At 38.1% G+C, this 21,894-nt stretch overlaps 1 protein-coding gene across 1 annotated transcript in view; it reads right to left on the reverse strand.

Annotated features, from left to right (window-relative positions):
• LOC130166780 (zeta-sarcoglycan) overlaps positions 1 to 21,894 on the reverse strand; it is a 341,932-nt gene that overhangs the window by 45,035 nt on the left and 275,003 nt on the right. The window contains exons 5-6 of the mRNA XM_056372533.1: positions 2,074 to 2,196; positions 842 to 914 (exon numbers count right to left, since the gene is read on the reverse strand). Of these exons, the coding sequence (XP_056228508.1) occupies positions 842 to 914; positions 2,074 to 2,196 (196 nt within the window). The remainder of the gene's footprint in view (positions 1 to 841; positions 915 to 2,073; positions 2,197 to 21,894) is intronic.

Raw genomic sequence — 21,894 nt, forward strand, 5'->3', positions numbered from 1 at the left:
CAAAGGCCACTTCAGCTTAATCCTGTTTGACAATACCCAAATGAGATTGAGACATTAGTAATTAAGGAACTTCATATGCCCCTAAAAGACACCCAAAACACACTCCAGGAAAGGGAATGAGAAGACACACACACATACACACAGTTAGCTAATGCAGTAATGGGGACACCAGCAGTTTGAGCTGCTTTTATTGGAGGCAACATTTGATCAGTCTGAGGTTTGCGTAAGCATTATTGAGGAGCTGTCTGTCGTCACAAGTACTCTGTTTCATACTGTTGTTTTTCTGTTGTATTTGTGAAAATAAAAGGTTACTGTAATCTTGAAAAGACCCTCTCCTCATTAGCTTACATCAGTTTAAAACAACATGTTCTGACACAAACGGAATTCACGTTACAGCAAATAAAGGTAATCAACTCCAAAAAATAAAAAGAATAATCACAGCTCATCTACCCTGCACTACATGTGTTCAAGTGCGTATATCAGTGGAAGACACCGCTTGGTACCAGTCTGACCATTGTACACCGGAGCTCTGAGGGCTTTTGTTCCCTCTGCGAGGCCTGTCAAATGGCCAATCACCAGCACACCTCTTTCTGCAGTGAGCTGATTCCGAGTCATGAGCACAGTGAACCACCGGACTGGCATCTAAGCTAACAGCGCAAGTTTTTACATAACAACGCATTTTCCCCTAAATTATTATTTGTGTCACTCTTAGTAATTATTCATGAAAACATACACTTCATAAATATTCTACCACAACAAGTGAACCAATGTGTCAGACGTCTTGTCTAACACATACACACATATTCATATACACACATAGAAAATGATTTAGAATACTTACTTTAAGTCCTGGAAGGGTTCTGCCCTTACATGTGATGTCTCTACAGAATGGCTGAACACCACGCCTTCATTCCCTGGAGAGAGGGTAAGAGTGGATGAAAGGAAGGAAAATAAATCACACACGTCTTTTGTGTGGAAGCCTGCACAACATTGCATCATACCTCTATTCTTGAAGCTGTGGCAGGCACTTAAAATGCGTGACACAGGATCTTCCTTGTGTCATACGAATTATGTTGAAATTCAACAATGTTTCCAGTAACAATAAATACATTTACTGGTAGTGTGTAAGTGCATATTTTATGTGTTCATGAAAAAAAAAAAAAAAATCACAGATGTACTGATATTACATATCAAAACATGCAAACAGAGATGTACCCGAGCACACGCAGACGCACACAGAGACAGAGACACACACTTCCACTTGCTTTCTCATTCTGATTTCATCGGAGTGTATTAGCAAATTTATTGTAGTGCACCAAAGGGCAATTTTCCATCACACTTTTTAGTTTTTCTTTTTATTTCACTTAAATTGCTTTGTCTTTTTTCTGCAATTATTCTCACATGGCTTTTCTTGGACTTATCCCTTTCTGTCCGTCTCTCTTTTTTCTTACTGTATCTCTCTGGTCTCTTTTTCAGTTCAGTTAAAAACTGCTCTGCTTGCTGACCCGAGTCTCGTTTGGCTGCACTCATCAAAAGCACTCTGTTTAACAGCTTATATTGTGTGTATGTACCGTAAACTATGTGTCCTGAAGTAACCCCTTTTACTTAACAGAAATTAGTCCACCAACTCTCCACAGCTGTATCTGCTCTGCATTAATCACAGAAATAGTGGAATTAACTCCCTCATGAATGCAGAAAATGAATCTGGGAGCTTGTCAAGACTGTAACCTCTATGGTTGATCTATACATTATACATTATGTGTATGCAGTATGATTTCACATTCATTTATATCTTTACCATGATATGCTGTTGTGATGATATCATAGATACTGCCCTTTTAATTACAATTCAGACAATAACAAGTCATGATGATGTCATTATTAATTATGTCAGATATCCAGATGCAAATTAATTTCGGTGTACGGGAGTATTGATGGTGCTAATGGTGATGTAAAAATTGCCCCCAAAAAAAAAAGTATTAAAAAAAACAAAACAAAACCAAAATGTATGGTCAATGATGATGGTCATTTTTTTTGACAGAATGCATTGTAACTCTAGGTGTGTACTCCTACCTGTGACTCTGAGTTTCTCAGTACCAATGCTGATCTCCTCTTCATCTGCAGAGAACAGAACTGTCTCTCCATCTGCACTCCTCACCTCAAACCTCTGACACTGAGCCTCTACCATCTCTGAACCTGAGAGAGAGAGAGAGAGAGAGAGAGAGAGAGAGAGAGAGAGAGAGAGAGAGAGAGAGAGAGAGAGAGAGAGAGGGGGACAGGGTTAAAATTGAAAGCACAAAATGTACCATCTGCTAGATGTTTTTATCCAAAGCTCCTTACAGAACCATTAGTGAATAAAGGTTTAGTCTGAACGACCACACAGAGCCTTGAACTCTCCACCCCTGCAACTCTAAAATTTGTCTTGTTGTGACACCACTGCAATATCAGGGGAGATATTGGGAGATTTGGGAGCTGCTGTAATATGTAATCAACAGGAACATACAACAAAAAGTCATTCCATATGTGGTGCAATGTCCCACTTAGACTGGGTAATCCAAACAACAAGATGTGCTCCAACATTTCTTGTTCGAACTACTTTCTACCAAAGAAACAGTCATTATGAAAAATGTTGACAGTGTGCTTTGCGGATTATTGAATTGTTTGTGGAGAGAGATATTGCTGATCATCTTTTAGTTTGACTTATTTTTAAAAGACCTAAAAGCCGTAATCTAATTGGCTAAATACTAGTAGAGCTGAGAAGAAAAAAATGTATTTTTTTTCATTTGAAACAATCCCTTCAGTAGCTTTCATAAGTTGGTTGTGTAAAATCGTCTTACAGCAACACAGTGATACTAGGGAAAACAGAGTAAAAATAATATGAAAGCAATGTTTATCATTCCATAGATTGTGTTTAATCCGCACAAGAAAAAGTGTGTGTGGATCGTGGTGTCCGTATACTCAGATTGTCAATGTAAAGATGAATTGTAAGCAGGGACATTGGTTGTGAACTGTTACAAGGAAAAGTAAATGATCAGACACGACCGCCTTGTGGTTGGAGCTCATATTTTGAGAACTACAACTTTTAATTTAAATTACATTTCCCTTTATGCTTTTTGCCTTCAGGACAAAACAAAGTGTCCTTTGAAGAGAAATGCAGGGTTTGACAAAGTTTAGAATTCGTTGAAGACAATATTTTGGATAAATTGACACAGTTTCTAGCGCACATAAAAGTACTCATTCTGAAAGAGCATTAAGGATGTTACATTTTGGTTGCCAAAAGAAATAAATTCCCTTTAACAACAATAATCATATTTACATTCTATTTGCAACTATATTTACAGTGAGCAATGTGAAGTGTGCAAGCTCCAAGAAGTAAAATACGTAGACATTGGAAATAAAAAAAAGAAAGAAACAAATGCAGGTGTTTCAAGCTCATGTCTTTTCTCAATAAAGGAAACTATTTCATTTTTTATTTAAACCATGTTGAAGAGAAATCAGTTCTCCTATTATATATATATATAATATTTACATGCAGGATGAGCTTCTCACTGTGGCCAACACATTAAGGTTCAGTTCCCCCAGAAGTTGAGTTGAAATGATTGTGACTATGATAGTTCATATCCAAAGGGAAAGGCAGTGCTTTGGAAACCAGCAGGAAACACTGAGTCACAGTGCCACAAAATGATAACAGAATTGAGGAATGGAATGGAATGGATTTGTTTTTTCCTATTTAAAAATTTCCTTCTATCTCTTTGTGTCATTTCTTAGGACCAAAAGAAACCATTCGAGGCAAGAAAGAAAATTGTGCAAAGTGACTACGGTGATGTGATGCATGTAACTTCTTCCCTACTAAAAAAGCTAGACTCTGGATATCATGGTGTATTACACTTTGTAACAGGTGCAGCAAAAATGTGAATCTGATTGTGCTGCCATCTTGACCAGGACTTCCCTGGGAGAAGAGATGTTGTACCTCAATGGGACCTTCCTGGCTAAATAAAGGATAAATGAAAATAAAGAAAAAAAGAAAAAAAAAATGCTGAAAGATTTCAGGATGCACCAGAATCTAATTTGTAAAATTGTAAATTGGGTATTTGGGCTATCATTACTCTGCTCAGAACTCAAATAGGAGCTGACAATTTTTTGGTTAAGTTGTAATTATTAGCTTTTTACACAGCTCAAACAGAGCAACATTACCATCCCATTGGAGCCATATTTCATGTTGTCCTCACTGCAGTAAGAAACACAAAGAAAAAGCATGCGTGTAGGTCACTTTTAGTTATGCTTTTCAAAGGAAAGCACTTATCTCAAAAAGCTTGTATCATTAGAATTTGCATCTATTGGTTATTATTGCCATTGTTACAAGAAGTATGTGGTTATTGTCTATGGGCATCAGTTATCGTCTATGGGCATCAGTTATCTAAAAGCAAGTAGCACACTTCAGCATCAGCTGTTACTTGCTGCCAATTGCTGCATCAGACAAAACACTGACTTCGTTCCAAACAGCTGAAAAATCTCAGTAGATTTGTTTGCTGGTGGCTTGTCAAGAAAAGGTTGGCAGGGAGGTCTGGAAAGTTGATAAATCTACTGACGAAGTAGCCAAATTAAGCACCGTGGTCACGATGGCAGTTTGCCTGTTGTTCATCCACGTTACTTTCATTTTGTGATTTGGACAGTGATGTACCACTTTTCCAAACCCGCTGAGGCAAAAGGAAGGTCTCTATCTGTCTCTCGCCCATCCCCTTCCTTCACTGTCTAGGCTTCCAGCCTATTACAAGTGTCAGTTAGGAACCCAGAGTGCCTTGTCCATCATAATCAAACTTTATTAGCAGCCATCAATCTGGGATTAAACTCCTTTTCTCCTCTCTCCTTACCGTTATTCAGTCTATCCCTCACCCTTTAAGCCTCTGACTCCTCCACTGACTGTGTGAAAAGGCAATTGAGAGTTTTGTGTGTTGTTGTTGTTTGTGTGTGCGTGTGACAGTTGGCAGCAGCATGGTGAGAGGGCAATGAAAGAAGGGAAAATGAAGGTTTAAGTTTGAAAAGGCGAGATGAAGAGAGAGTAGAGCTGGTTTAAATTGGAGATGTGCTGTGCTGGTTGCTGTCTCAGACATCCAGCGAGTTTTCTCTGGCAATTCAGCTCTTGCCACATAATGCAGCTCATAGTGCAGATTTCCAACATGGGTGCAGGTCAGCATATTTTCAGAGATTTGTGTTTTATTCACAGAAAATGTTCTTCTTGTCTTCTCAGCAGGGGTGTATAAGAAATTCGGAAACAGCAGGAAATAGGCAACAATGAATCTCAGAACTTGGAAATATGTAGTCTGAGGGAAATGTAAAAAAAACTATGTGTATACCCAACACATTTCAGGCATACTGTAGAACTCCAGGAGGTTGTAGAAGACAATATACAGGTATGACTGTTATTGTCATTATTAATAATTTATGGCCTGTTTACAGACAGGAGATAACTACTAATAACAACTACTCTGACTTGGTCAGTATCAGGCTTTCCTCATAATTATATGATGGTATGAAAGATTATCCTAACATGATCTGGGGCTGGCTTCACAAAGATAGACTTTGACCATGGCTTAGACACAACAAATAGTCCGACTTCAGATAGCAACTAAATTCATCTGTTGCACAAAGCTGTTTAGTCCTACACTATCTTAAGTTGGACTGTGGTACAATGAATTCTGGGCAAATTAAAAAAAAAAAAAAAAAAAAAGTATAATAAAAAAAAAAAAATGGCCGACCGAGGAACTGCATCCAACCACTCCGCTCCATTTACCCCAGCAGAAATTGTTACAAGTTATAAGAACATTTTACTTGGGTAATTCACCAAGACTGTAACAATAAAAAGAAAAATCTGATTTGGAAAGTGGTCTCTAAAACCTTCTTCCCCTCTCTCTCTCTATTACAACGTTGGCAAGCCACATTTTCCTGTCTTTTGTTGTACTCTTCAGCATAGGTGTCACTAATTGTTACCATGGTAACATTGGTCTCAGGCATGAATTAGCCTGGAGGTAAGTGTAATTTCTTACATTTTTTTTGGCTTAAAATGAGTCAGTCTTTATTGTTGTGAAATGGTCTTACTTGCATTAGACTATCCTATGAGCAAAATTAAGACTGGACCAACACTACAGACCTGCCGACAATATGTTTGTGAAACCGGCCCCTGGTCACAGCACTATGAATTGATATTCCCTTTGCAGTGGGGCTGTAATGTGTGATTACATAAGAATGGTGCCTATGGCTATAAGACTAAATTAAAATGAATCTGGGAAAAAAAAAAGAAGAAAATATGAAGTGACCACAAAGCTATTTAGTGCTCTTCTGTACATGTATGTGCGAACACCAGCAGCAACAACACCAGACAAAATAGCTAGAAGTTATTAGTTTAAAAGATTGTTCCACTCTCTGACAGAGAGTGGAGCAACGGTTGGTGGAAACTTGTCAGCTGAGTAGCTTTACTTTATGCAAGTGAACAGTGATGTGATGCAGCAATGGAAAATTAAACAGTAGATGTATTCACTTGATGTTTTCCTTTCTTTTCTGCTGTAAAACCTTTTGGAGTTTTGTTCTAAGTGATGTGTCAGTCAGTAATCCTCTAAAGTGCGAAATGGAAGAAAGGCTTATTATAGCTGTAGTCACTTCTGAAATGTTTGTTCCGAATGTCTGTTAAAACTGACAACAATGAAAAGAATAAAGCATGAAAAGCATGGAATATCAAGGCTCTGTTGCAAACCTAATTCACTTTTAAATGACATAACTTTCATTGCGTTAAATGTCTCCCGTCGTACGAATTTTACACTTCTAGTTGTCGATAACAAGAGGAGTGGTTCGTCCTCTAAAAACTGTTGCATTGCATCTTTATTCCTCATCTTGTTAGCAATCTGTACATAGTAGCTAACGTTAATGCCGTGTAGATTAAATGCTTTTGGTCAATTAATTTGCTCCTACAAATGTCTCTCCCACTGTAACTCTGCTGTCACCAATAACAACAGGAGCTCTCGTTAGGCAGACATGTTAACTGATGCACTGATTTAAATAATCACTTCCTGACAGGATCTCCTTTGCTGTCGTGAGTGCCTCCCTCAGCAGGATCCTGCAGTCATAATAAAGCTTTTAGAATATCTCTCTAATGAAGAGATGTGCTGGAGGAAGACATTGCGAGAGAATAAGCATAATAGTACAATATATGTGACTGAGGTCGTGAGTCAGATTTGAACTTTTTATCATCTCCAGCATTTGCAATGAGCTCGAGTCTGCTGAGCCATTGAGGTGCCCTGCAGCTATCACAAGAACTGTAATGTTTTAACCATTGTGCTACAACACTGTGTTGGGTTCATTACCACGTTCAAAAACACTGCTTTTGATCTGAGATAATCTGCACATGCTCTAGTCACCTTTGCCCATTCATTCCAGCCTGCTGTCACATGTTAATTTCTGGTTGTCACGGTTCACACAAACCCCTGTAGGCAGCTATAGGTCCATTTACACTAGAACTTATAGAAACAAAGTTGTTGACTCATATTTCTAATAATTTCTGCAGTAGTGAAACATCTCTCCTTTATTTGGTTATTTTATGCGAAATTTAATGCAATGCAGTGATACTCTTCATTTGCTTTGATCTGAAATGTGTATGAGAAAGAGAGTCATGTCTTTATGTATCTACACTATCAAACTTTATCACAGTGTTAAAACTAGTGTCCCTGAGGATCTGTTCTTCTTTGAGCAGTTTTAAAATAAAGTGAAATATGTTTTAATATGAAAATTTAATTTTTGCCTATGAATTTTCATGTGATGGTTGTGATTTTTAAGTCCCTGTCTTTATCTCATATTCATAAAGAACTAGAAGGTGCACAGAGAACCCAACACATCCAACAACAATGATTATCTGACTTGTTTCACCCAGTCATGATTTACTTACTCTATTATTTTGTTAAGGATTGCAATGTGGTGTGAAATGTCTGTATGTGAGAGAAACACCTGTCGTCACAGGGAAATATGCCAGAGACAAAGAGTAGTAAAAAGGATGCTTGTTAATAAGAAAATGTTACAGTTGCTTACCTAAAGCCTCAATCCATATTTTATCTTAACAATGGGATGACTATATGAAAGGGGTTGCTCCTGTGATAAACCCACAGAGCTTGACTGTTTTCAGCAAAAAGCGACTTGCCGAACACCAAATGGCAGAGAAAAAGGTTAGGAATTAGCAGGTGAACATTGATTTAGCTGCTAACTAGCCAGAAATTAACCCCAGAAAATGGTGGAAACTTGAACACCTGTTTGGTTTGGTTAAATTAAACCCTGGTAAGGACCATACAACTGGACTGAGACAGTCTGAAATGAGCAGACTCTGGTCTAAAAGCAAACAGACCAACTACAGTAATTTGTGATAGTAGATGTGATTTTCGCATGAATTCAAAAGCTAGACTACCAATAAATCTATTCAGGAAGCAATCATATAATTAATCTCTGTAAGTAATGTATATATACATGTAAACAACATGGTAACGATGGCATGCATGTCAGTGTGGGGAATTTGCACTGATCAGACACGCAGCAGTTAAAACTGCAGTCTTTGTACTTTGGCAGCTCATTAAGTTCATTAAAAAGATATAGAAATCCCACAGTAACACCCCCAGGATATTGCTGATGTCTCTTTTTTGTCCTTTATCTACCAGTTTTTCATTAAATATAATGTGACTGATTTGCAGCCTAATAACACTAATAATGCTAAAAATGTGTTATTTCCTCCTGCGCTTTCAAAGCCAGTAAAGAACATAAATATGCACATGAGAAGCATTTACGTGCAGCATGACCTGCTGTCAGTCATCGGAGTTGTGGATCCTAATAATGCTCAGTCACTCTGTATGACTTCATATTTACTCCTCTTCCTTCATTTGTAAGAAGTCAGTGTGAACACAAACTGGACCAGAACTAATATGCAACAATGGATTTTTTTCCCCCTTGGTCCGGATTTAAATGAACTAAACTACAGGTATGAAAGTGTCCTAAAAGAGAGTTGAAAGGAAGTGAATATTGGACATTCATCAGGCGGCCAGAGACAAGCGTGAAATAAATGCTAATGTCTGCCTGCTTGCCTACATACTGTACCTATTGTACATGTAAGTAGATAAGTGTTTGATAACACATGTATAAGTTATAAGCTGAGAATACGACTGCTTTGTTCACACCTTGCTTTAAAAAACATATACTGCAGGTTTACACAGATGCAGAGCTGGAGACTGAACATAATATCCTTGTACTGCAACAAACAACAGATTTCTTTTACATTTTCAATGGATGGAGCTTCTCATTCACATTTCTAATTCAGTGTTGAACACCTGACGCTATATTTTCCTACCCTAGCCTGCCCATTGATGGTCACTTATTATGTGTTACTAAGGTCCTTTCATCATGACTTTCAATTTACTGCGCTTCTGTTGGAGGGGTTCTTCTCTTGTTCTTGATACTCAAGTTCTGAATAGAGTAAAAACAAATGAACTAATTTATTAAACTTTTCATATCCTTCAAGGAATTCTTAGTTCTCCCATTTGTATTCTGTAATTAACGACATTAAAACAGTGCCCATGTAACTTTTATTTCTACTGCACATTACAACATTGAAGCCATAATAAAGTTATAAGGGTTTGCAATCTCAGATTTTTAATTGAAGGCTTTAAATTAAGGCTTCTAGCAGTGAAAGGATATGATGCAAGAAGACACTGTAAAAGGATTGGGGGATAGGTACAAAGACAACTGTGGCTAAGCCAAGTAAACACTGCATGCATGGTTGATTTTCCCAAACAGGTCAAGATGAATTTTTAATTAACACGAGCTTCAATGTGCTTTGTGATTATGCCTCCCCACCACTCTCACCTTTCTTTCCCTCACTATCCTTCCCTCTCATTCCTGGAGATAAGAGATCACAGGAGTGGGTGAGAAAGTATGTGACATTAATATAAAGATTTGTGTCCTTCTGGTCTTGCAAATTGTTTCTGCATAGATCCCTTACCATGTATATTTGCATATGTGAGAGCTAATATATTCTCTAGCCAAAAAATGGCTATAGGTAGAGAAAAAGTCAACCATATTTTGTCTCATTTAAATCACTCTATAGTTTTCCTTGGGTCAAAATATGTTAAATGCAGCATTACAGCTTTTAAGCAAAGTACGGGGTTATATAACTCAGACTTTAGTGTCCTTGTGCTGGTTAAATGTGGATTTTATGGCTGTTTATAAGATTTCTCTGGCTGCTGTTAATGCTTGGCTGGGTCTGGCCATTGGCTAAATCACTTTTCACCTTTTATGAATTGGAGCAGTCTGGGATCTCCAGCTGGGGACCATTCAACAGCTACACAGTCTAGACTAAAAGGTTGGGGAGACCTCAGGCCTCAGCAGGAGCATCAGCAAAATCTACTTTCTACAACTGGAGTCATAATAGCGGTCCCGGAAGGGTTTGTCCTATAATAGAAGGTACAAGGGCATCAATATAACTCTGCATCTATCCTTAAAAAACATGTGTGCCAGGGACATACAATACCTGATGCTATGTTGTAGCAGCTAAATTGGCCAGTCTCCTGCTTTGTGGGGTATTCATAAGTGTTGAATATGGTTATCACAGTCAATGTATGAATATAATGTTTACTAATTTAGATTAAGTCAACAAAGCCTGAATAACTACAGGGTGTGTGCATCTTCACAGCACTCTACTACTGGGTGTGCATACAGGCCAATACTGATCCAAATTTATACATTTATGCAACTTATGAACAACTGGTGTGGATGTTAAGCTATTAAGACTTTGTCTTTGAATATTTTCATGCCAATTACTTTTGTGTTGTTTTGCCAGTATGTCTACAAACAGGAAAATGGAGCCAGAGGATTAAGCATTTATGTGCACACATACAGTGCATGTAGGTGTATGTGCTTCTGAGAGTGGGATGGCAACATGTGTTGAGTGCTAGGCAACGGCCAGTTTGAAAGACAGTGTAAATCAGCATCCAGGAATGGAACAGCAGGTGCTATAGTGCCTTGCTGACTGTGCCCACACATTCACAATAGCACATAAACACACAAAGTGGGAGTGGGAGACATATTAGCTCCTGGAACCTCTTTTTGACACAAACAAATGTACAGTCACAGACAAAAATGTTTCCTGATACCAAATCAGGCACTGACTGCAGGCAGTAACAAATCTGTCATTGTTTCCTTGAAATGAAATTTTGAAACAGTGTTTTTGAAATTTGTTTCAACATAAGACTAGCAACAAACATTTCCCAAGATTACACTGGCTTTAGGCCTCCCATTGGCTATGCCTAAGTAATCACCAACCATTACATACACATATAAACAGACTTGCCCAATGAGCTATCCTTCTTAGTCATGTGACCACAAACACGGTTTCTTTTTCATGTATGCAAACTAATAAATGTGTGTGTGTATATCTGTGTGTTTATACAAAGAGCAATGAGCAGAGTGGAACAGTACCACACCACTACAGATACTATGATACACAAAGGTACAGGGATGGAAAGCAAACATGGTGTATTCTTCTTCATCTTAAGGAGTGATTACTTTGTTCAACAACATGGATAGTGTAGGAAACTGCCCTTTTGTTTTATATCTACAGTTAAAGTGTACACAAAACATTTTCTGTGTCAGGTAATTAATTTTGGCTTTGACTGGATTTCACTCACTAAACTTCCTGATTAGTTATTCAAACATGGCACGGCTTATCAGTGGATTAAGATGAGCATTCTGTTGAGTGAGTCAGGCTGATATGCTTGTCAGTTCCCCTCCTGTCTAGAATGTCAAATTTAATGAATATTCAAAAGCCCAGTGGGCGCCTTTGTGTGTTCTGTGAGGGGAAATGTTCCTGAGGGGGGATTTGTGCAAACCACCTTACGCAACGCACGGCACATGTGTAGAAATATTTAATCAAATGTCAAGTAAAATGTTTCTCTTGCGTCTTATTTTTGGATATAATAATGCTTTATTCCCACTGAGGAAATTACTGGTTGGATTTGGTTCCGTGTTAGCCAGTGAGCCCTTGTGGTTCACAGCGAGGAGACAAGACCAAAGGAACAGCAGAAGGTGATATTAAACATTCAATGTGAAATGTACAGAATGCACCCTTTATTTATCATAGTATACCTCCATGGTACGCGCATAACGTACCAATTAATGTATATCCATAACTAACAGCCAGGTCCCCTTACAGCACTTGTTATAAGATCTTTTATAAATGCTGGTATTTGTCATGCTTCTCTCCGGGACTCATTTTATACACCAGAGATAACTTGATGAGCCATACTGCAGTTCCCTCAAAGTGTCTTCGCTGGCATTTTCTGTCACTTATGTCCTATCTGATTGAATGTTAGTGCTACTCAGCTGAGTATCACGTTATCTCTTTCTCTTAATGACATTGCAAAAGTGCCAGGGAATGTCTGCTTTTTATTCCTTTAAATGGTACAATGTACATTAGTTGATCTCACTTTAATTTGACAATGTATTCTTTTTCATAATGTCATTTGTTAACAGCTCAGGCTGTGATCATGCATGAGCCCCCACCCCCCATTGTTTGTAAATGGGGATGGACAGAAATATAAGTAGTCCACGATGAAATCACTACTGCTTCAAAAATGACTTTAATCAGGCTGTCTGTGTGTGTCTCTGTGTGTGTGTATCTTTGGTCAAAAGACACCAAGACAAAAAGAGCAGAATGGGCCCAGAGTTCTTTTCCAAATATCAGCCACTCAACTAACTCCACTCCTCTTGCAGCATCACTGCAAACACTCAGTTAAGGTTCAAGTTATAAGTCAACTCAGTGTAGAATTAGTTGACTGAAGTTGAAAGTGAGCCACTGTATCTTTGAGAGATAAGTGCTGCACAGCAGTGCTCAAGGAGCGACAGAAAAAGAGAGGGAGAGAAGGGGCAAAAGAGAAAGCAACTGTTTTATTTTGGTTCTCTGAAAGTAAACAGCATGCAACACGACCATGATGCAACAGCAGGAAACAAGAGGGTCACCACATCATTTGAAGTGTTTCTACCAATCAAAGGGAGAGACAGGCCCACTGCTGCGCCTCAGCGCACCTTCACTCTCTTCAAGGTGTTTCTCAGACAGTTTTAAGGAAACAGACAAAGATAAATGAGGGAAAAGATAAGCAAAGGAGGAGAGGGGAACACTGGGGAGAGGAAGAAAGTGCATTGCAGAGCACTTTTAAATTCAACTTTTGAATTTGCCACAGGTGGGAGGGTGAGATTCATGCACTGAGGGACACAAATTATTTATTTAGAGTTGATTACAGTCATTAATATAGTAAGGGAGGAGAGAAAGAGACAGAGGAAGAGATAAATGAGTGTCGTTTGTCACCTACATTAATCAACCTGATCTCTGGAGTCAGGGCTGTGGGATAGAAGGAAGATGAAATGGTGGAAATGCAGATGAAAAGACAGGCAAAGGCTGTGCCACTCAGCTCTACATATTTCTATAGAGTTTGACGCCTTAAAAAAAAAACAAACAATTATAATACTGTCAGTGTTAAGAGCATTAACAACATGAGATTGCTAGCTTAGGGTTTACTTTCAGTGAAAGTAAAAAAAAAACAAATCTTATACAGTGAATTATATTTCATTTCATTCCCAATCCTCTACTCTGACCTTCTGATCAACTGACAATTTCCCTTTACAAGAACTCTTTTCTGAAATGGTGACTCACACCTCTCCTGTATTGAAAATCCCATGCACAATTTCTTGTCATTTGTTTTTCTCTTCTTTGTCTTGGTTATGCATTTTTCTTCTGTGCAGACAATTATGATGTACAGCATAATCATGACAGTGAATGTCTGCATGTCTGTTTTTGAGCATTTCCTGTATGTCTACGGTCATGTAAACATCATATCTTGGTGACAGGAACAAAGAAAAACCTTATCCTAGTTTTGAAACATTGTTTCCCATGTTAGTAGAACAAGATAGGCGCTTTAAAAAAACCTTAAAACATTTAGACAAGTCAGAGCTAATGTGATTAGACTAAATCAGTGTGAACAGTGTTCTCATTACAAACAAAGGCATGAGACATCAAACACACATCTCATCAGCTCACAATGAAGGCTGATATGTTTACAGTTGCAGCGCAGCACTATGAAACATATACCGCTGCACGGAGAATAAAATATTTAACTGTAAACCAACAAAACGTAAGCAGAGCCCTGGAGATCCTGTGGCAGCACATTGGAGAACACTAGTGTACATACAGTATAGTCAGGTGAACACAGGCAGAGGTGATATCCATGCTGCTGAACTCCACTGTTACATGTAGCTTAGGTTTTTACAGTGCTCACCTTGAAACTGTGTCATCTTGGGCTCAAGTCCATGAATAATTTACTCAAAAAGTCAAAAGCAAGAAAATTTATTTTTTATTGTATTTAAAGGCTACTACTTAACTACTATTTAAAAGCTACTACTGTGAATACTGTGCACATACTCTACTTAAGCCTGGAGAAGGTCTGAGCTCTGAATTTCACGTGGGAAATAACTGCAGCCTTCGTCAAAATGGATAAATTTGACATGAGCTGCAGTTGTGTGCTTCGGGTCTACCAGAAGAAAACGTTGCATTACCGCCCAGCTAAGCTAAAGGTGAAGCTAAGCCTGAAAACAAACCCAACTAGGATCAAGCTTGTCTGCAGGGATGCTTTCATGGTAAGTTGAACTTATTAAACTGGCATTATGTAACAGGCTTAAAGAAAAATAAGCCTTATTTATCAAAGTGAGCCTTAATAAAAAAAACTGGTCAACTTACTTCCAAACAGTGTTCACTGCAGGTTTTTAATGCTGCTGCACTGGCGTATCTTCCACTCAACTGCCAGAGTGATCACAATGAATAAGAAAATATATGTTAAAAAGAATCCAGTCAAACGAGTCAAAAAGGAGCTGCAACACTTGTCACTACTGTCTTTCATTATGGCAACAAAAGGGAAAACAATATATCAATGGATAAATGAGTAATAGTTTCTGGGCTGGCAACTTTGAAAACTGGCAGTTCAAGTGATGTGCATTATGACACGGCAATCATGGGACAGCATAGCTCCCCATGAGATCAGCATGACAAGTCAGCACAGGGAAGCATGTTCCCTGCTCACTTTCCTAGTCAGTCTTTGTGCCTCTCAGAGATCTAGGCAAGCCCCAGTCCCAGACCCAATCAGCTTACTATATCAGATGACTTAGAGACAAGACATCAAAAAACAGAGAAGAAAAAAGATAAGAAAAGAAAAGAAAAAGTTTTCCATTCACATGCACAGTAGACAATCTGGAGTTGTCTGCCTTCTTGGAAAAGTTGAAGAACTCGTGGCCTAGGGTGTGTCTGATCTTGAAGGCTTTCTAGTGACTTACATGCCTCTGTGAGCATAATTACACTGATATCCTGAAGTCATGGCAAATACAAGCTGCAGGCGATAATAATCTTGCATTTAAATATGAGTTAGTGAGCCTTAACTGAGACATTTTATTAATTGACCTTTTACATTTGCAATAAAGGCTGACTTCCAACTTACAGCACCTGCTTTCAAGCAGCATGGTGCTCACATTAAATGCTTTCTGCAGAGCATATGCAATGTCTGACTTAACTCACTACATGAATGTTCCTTAGACTCTTTTATTACTCTGCAACTTGCAATTACAAAGGTTTATAAATGTTAACATATTCCAATACTTGCAGTTATTGAAAGTCTACCTGAATAACAGCATCAGCCTGGTGCCTAAAATGTAATTGCAAGGCATTATATTTTAGACGCATGGCAAAAGTGCCTAAGGGGATGAAGTGGTGTTCAAAATTAAATGGGAGTCTACGAGGGAGCTTGGGTATTCTATCTTTTTTATTTAAAATGCATAGTTATAAATGTTTGCTTTCCAAACATGCCTAAAGGAAAACTGAGTCATTGTTCTGACCTTGTGGCAGGTTTTTGGTGCACTGCATTATTCATGTCTTTAACTCAGACAATGCGGAAAAATATTAGCATGTCCCACAGACAACTTTTTGTTAGCTTGTACCATTGTTGGTTGTAAACATCTGCAAAAACCTGTTTTAATAATTAAGTACAGGCCAGCCATGTGCATTCACATGTGGGAGATACAAAATACAACCACATACCTTTCTAATTGGCCACTGGAGCCAGTTGAAACAAGTGCTCTTTGGTTGGATGGTCGTGAATTTAAGGATTGAATTGAAAGAAATGGCGTCATAAAACAGTTTTTCTCAGGTCCTGACAAGGTGATTTTGTGCAGATGTAAAGTTGGAACGTATTCTGCTATCCTTGCAATAAACATTCCAAGCTCATAAACACACATAAAATCTTCCTTATTGCCTGAAGGTGACAGTATTCTTATTTGGCTTACTTTTCAGATTTTTTTAATGTCCTCTTATGAAACACTGAACAAATAACTGATGGTTATTGTTCACGGTTGTATAATTCCTTTCAATGTATAAACAGTAAAACATTATTGTAGCTTTTACAATGTTGTCTTCAAGAGATACTTAAGCAACACAAAAAAACATTTTCCCGTGCCCATAATGTGGTGCAGCTACAGACGGTGGACAAATAATGCATATAATGCAATCTACTAAAACAATATACCACAAACTATCACATCAAAAAGTAATACACAAAATTGAATGAATGCCTCTAAGGAAAACCAAAAATTAAAGCTTTTTGATGTCATTATTTAGTGTGAATCTACGATATTCACCTGCAATATATTATCACATTTGTCTGTTATTTTGTTCCTGACTCTGTGTGAAAATATAAATGTGCTGTTAGAGGAGTATATGAGATATTATTAAAGTATTACTAATGATAGACCCTTGTAAGACAACTAAAAGAGGTTTCACCACTAAGCTGCTGTATTAAGATGCAAAAATGGAAACAATCTCCACTTTATTATAATTAATAGCATCACAACATATTCCAAAAAATCTTTATTGAATATTCCCTGCAATACCAGAGCCAAGAAGAGTGCTCTCATGCTTGAAGTCGTATCTATCTGTCATTTTATTATTGTGTCCAACCACCAATATACAGTATGAAGCCTATAGCCCACTGGTGCAGAAGGATAACTTCCCTTGGACCACTGAATCTAATCCTTTAGGGGCAACACATACCCACACATATGTGTTGAAAATGATGAAAACAATATTTGCCAACTTGCAGCCAAAACAGCAGACAATTAGCCTTTGTGCAATTAAAGAGCAATCATAAGGATAAATGACAACTATAACAGTAAATCCATGCCTTTATTGAGTCCTTGATAGCCCCTTAAGTGTATTCCAGTTTGTAAATGCTCAGCTCTATGTATTTTTAATTGCCTCATTAAAACCACTGATTTGATCATAGAGCGGCGGCATAAAATGAGGAAGACGTGCTGTCTGGCCTTTGCTGATTGGATGAGGGGGAGACACATGGAATCAGACTACTTAGTATCTCTGTGTTTCTCAGCCAGCCAAATCAAGCCAGGGAGATCTCACTATGGCTGATAATGTGATCATTGCAGAATATGATTGTTATGTACATCATTTGTTTCTCAGAGGGGGATTTGCAAAGATGTAGATTCATAATTAGACTGTGTGTAATGGAACAATTGAATTTTATGCAAGGCTTTGCATGTGCTCATTCTGCACACTAATCACCAAAAACCAATTTTAGCCAACATTCAACTGCTAGAGTTACGCCATGTTTCCGAGAATGGGTGAAAACAAAATATGATATGATTGCTTAAATTCTTAAATTTCTACAGCTACAAATCCATAAATCCACTCATAAACAGTTTAACTACAACACCACATGATAATTGTCTCTCGGGAAATCCACCTGGCTTTTACCACAAATCATTAACCATCTATTACTGTTTATGGCCTTTGCCTCTCAGTCGCCTAGTTCCGCTCCTCTGATAATCCACTTTTTGAGCTACATCAGCTGAACGCCAGAGAAACGAGGTGAGCGATTCCACTCAGATAAGAGGGAACATAATTAATGTAAGAAAGTAAAGATAATGAAGTGATAAATATAAGGCTGAGTTTAGGAGAAGGTAACAAGATTAGTGGGGAATTTATTAGTTTAATAAGAGATGAGGTCCATGTATGATTTAAATTAAAGGGCAGTGAAAGGAGAATCGAGTAAGAGGGGATGAAAGAGTGAGCAAAGAGGAAAGAGAAGGAAAAGGGTAGAAGAAAGGATTGAGCATTGAAAGTCATATTTAAAGTTGGAAAAGTTGTTTCTATGGCAGGTAAACGTGAATGGCCCTCTTGCAATTCAAAGCACAGATACACACACTTACACACACCAACTTCCTAAAATCAAACTTTTTCAACACATACACACACGGCTAATGAGTGCTACCAATACCTCTCCTGCTTGGGGAAAAAGAGCATTCATTATCAGCACCATGCACTCGCAAAAATGGAAAGTCAATAAGACAACCAGAACACAAACACACACTCCCACAGGCTGTAATGACTGTCAGCTTTGCCAAAAGACAGAAACACAGGGTGAAGAGATGGGGAATGGGTAACAAACAGTTAATAATTGTGCTGGCCAATTACACATTTGTCAATATTGTTCATCTGTACTCACGTTTAAACCATTTATAAAACTTATATAATACAGACATATAACTTAACTATAAGGTCTTCAGCTGTTATTGCTGTATCTTTTGCCTTTTTACTGTAAGTGAAAGCAGTAAATATTGTGAATCAGCAACCCAATTTAAGTGGGTTGCTGATACACAGTGGATCTTGCATTAACCAGGAATATTGAGAAAAAGTTTTGTCTTCATTCCAAAAATTATGGGAACACACTGTTTTTGTGTGTGTGTCACTGCCTCCACTTTGGGGGTAATTAAATAAAATGTTTGCCACTGTAGAGCATATCTCTACAATGAATTAATATGTCCATTGTTTTGTTCTCTAGTGACTTCCAAGATAGCTTGTTAGTCTAACACATTTTGTTCTATATATTTCAAAACACAGCAGTTAATCCTTTATCATTTTCTGAAGGAGGAATAAAAGAAGAAGACGAGTATAAGTACCAATTTGACTTATTATAAAATACTTATAAAGTTATTAGTGCCACGGGTGCTCAGCTCCGAGGCACTCCTCTACAGCTAGAATAGCTGAGAGGAGTGCCTCGGGTTTATTATTCTTCCGCCAAATTTCGGCGCGTAACTCGTTCCGCAGCTTTGAGAAAACCCCGGTAATATATACATCAAAACGTGCGTCTTGATCCCGCAAGGGGTGCTATGACTTTTGGTGTTAAAATTCCAATTTTTCCCAAAGTTAATCCCAAAAAACTGGGAATAAATAATGCATTAGAAATGCATTGGAATTTTCTTTAGAAACCCACCTTTTTTCTACAAAATTGCACCTTTTTTCTGAGTCACCCAGCTCTCTCATACCTGCACGTAGAAATGTGATTCAAACTATAAAACGGAGGAAAACTTCTGCTCTCTCAAAAAGATAGGAACTGTTTTTACATAACATGTAAACTTTTCAAACTGTGAACACTCAAAGGAGGAGTGCAAATCACTTTTTCTTCAAAGTTAGAGTGAAAGCGTCAGTTGGCTAAAGTGCGTGAAGCCGTAAAAAATAACCTTTATTTTTATTTTTAACTCGAGCTCGCGGCCAAACCATAAAAAGGAGACAAATAATTCTTTCTGAAAATGTAGACATAGTTGTTGGGATTCATAAAATGTAACTTTGACAGGCAGGGTCTCCACAAAATTTAAACGGGGGTGCCGGGTCCGGCAGCAATACCTGTCTCACTCTCATTGACACCTAATGTAATCGTCTTTTTTTTTTCAAAAGAATCTCACTCTGTCTTCGCACTGAGCTTCCTCACTCATTTTAAGGAATATCTGAATAAAATAGAGACTGTAGAAACTTCTGGCTTCAGTGTCTGGCACGGTCTTTTCGGTTTATGAAAAGAAGTAACGGTTTTCTCATAATTTGCAGTTGTTTGAAGCCATGTAGAAGCCAAATTCTGGGCAGATTTTCACATTGCCATGGCAACGGCAGCTCCTGACCCGTGTGCGTGCGTGCGTGCGCCTAGCAACCAGATAACCAACTCTCCAAGCTCCGCTAGCTTTACATTAGCCGCATGTTAGGTCTTAAATTACATTTAGTTAGGTCTTAAATATGTAAGTCCATTTACTGCTTCCTTCGTAGCTTTTTTTTTTGTTTTGTTAAAAGAGTGAATGAAGTTGTGACGGTCTCTGCTGAGACAGGAGAGGAGAAGCTACTAGCCCTCTCTCGCTGTCACTTCTAGTCGCGTTGCTCTCCTCCCCAGTAATGTTAAATTTTGCATAGAAAAAAACATAATAGTGGTAATTTAAATAGCGGTTCATGGGATTTATTAACCCTCAGGGGTCCCTCTGTCCTTTTTTGGACATTTTCTTCACTTTTCTTTTTTGATTTGCTGATTATTTTGGCTGTGTTACAGCTGAAGGTATGGATTTCTGCAAGAAAGTATCTTTTTTTTTTTACATATTTTTAAAATCTAATGTCAGTTATTGTTACAGGTCTATTATACACTGGTAACACATTTTGTACCCTCGGGTTCCTCGCGTCCAAAAAAGGACACACAAAGAAAATGCTATAAAATCATCATATATCAATATTTTTTTCTGCTTTTTTTGCATAAATCTCTTAAACCACTTCAGTTCTGCTCAAACCTATCAAATGTTTATTAGTTTTCAGGGTTTTAACCCTTTAAATGCCAGTTTGAAGACATGTTGCCTCTTGTTTTATTAAAAAAAACAACACAGAATATGAGATATTTCCCACATAATACATGATGGAGGGATGTGACATTGTTTTATATCAGAATCTTTTATATCAAGACATTTCTCAAAACCAGAATATGATCAGGGTGACTTTTGAACACTGGAAATAAATCATGTACTCATCCCGGCAGTAGCCCCCGTGGCACTCAAAATTTCCCTGGAATTTTCTTGTTTCTTATTATTATTTTACAGTTTTTCAAAATTGCTCAGCCCATCAGAACTGAATAAGGAACATCCCTTCTTGATGATAATCCCACTGTGTGCTGTATTTTCTTTAGACAACACTGCACTGCCTCTGATGCTGGGACATCATCACCAAGGCGGGTGAAAGGGTATGGCTTCAAACTCCAAGTTCACTCATCATCTTTATGGTCAGCTATTCAGAAGACAAATATGACAGATTCTCACTCACATTTACGAGCTGACAGCAACGGAAAGGAAGGTGAGGAAGACACGGGATGGAGGGATGGAAGAAACAGAGAGAGAGAGAAAGAGAGAGAGGGCAATAAAACTGAGATGAGAAGCCCAAGGCCAACACATGTACTGAGACCCTCTCTCTTAAAAGATAGGCCCTCAGGGAGACATAAGACAGAAGCGTGTATGTGTGTGTGTTTCTGTCTGTCATATGAAATTCAGTTGAGTATGGCAAGATGTGAGCACTTCCTAAACCATCACAATGGAGGGCAAATCACAATGCACTTCTTCTGCTGTCCTTTTGTATCCTTTGCTGTCTTTTTCTAAGAGCTCCACAGACTGGGCCAGGTTGGAGAGCAAGGGAATACTCAGAGCATCAAAGTATCAAAGTACTAAAAACTCAACATTCAGCAGTTACCGCTTGATGCTGACGTGTAAAAGAAATGTCAAGCACCTAACAAAAAAGTCTGTTCAAGGAGCAATTACAGCCAATGTTCCCTGCAAGTTGATATTTTGGTGACCTATGTCTAATAATTTATATTGATCAATGAATCATATTAACCTCATAAAAAACTTTAAGACACTGTCTTGACAGTTGTCTCTTCATTTTGTCTCCAGAGGCAGTGATTTTACCACAGCACT

This window comes from Seriola aureovittata, chromosome 3 (genome assembly GCF_021018895.1).
Source record: "Seriola aureovittata isolate HTS-2021-v1 ecotype China chromosome 3, ASM2101889v1, whole genome shotgun sequence".
Taxonomy (NCBI): Eukaryota; Metazoa; Chordata; class Actinopteri; order Carangiformes; family Carangidae; genus Seriola; species Seriola aureovittata.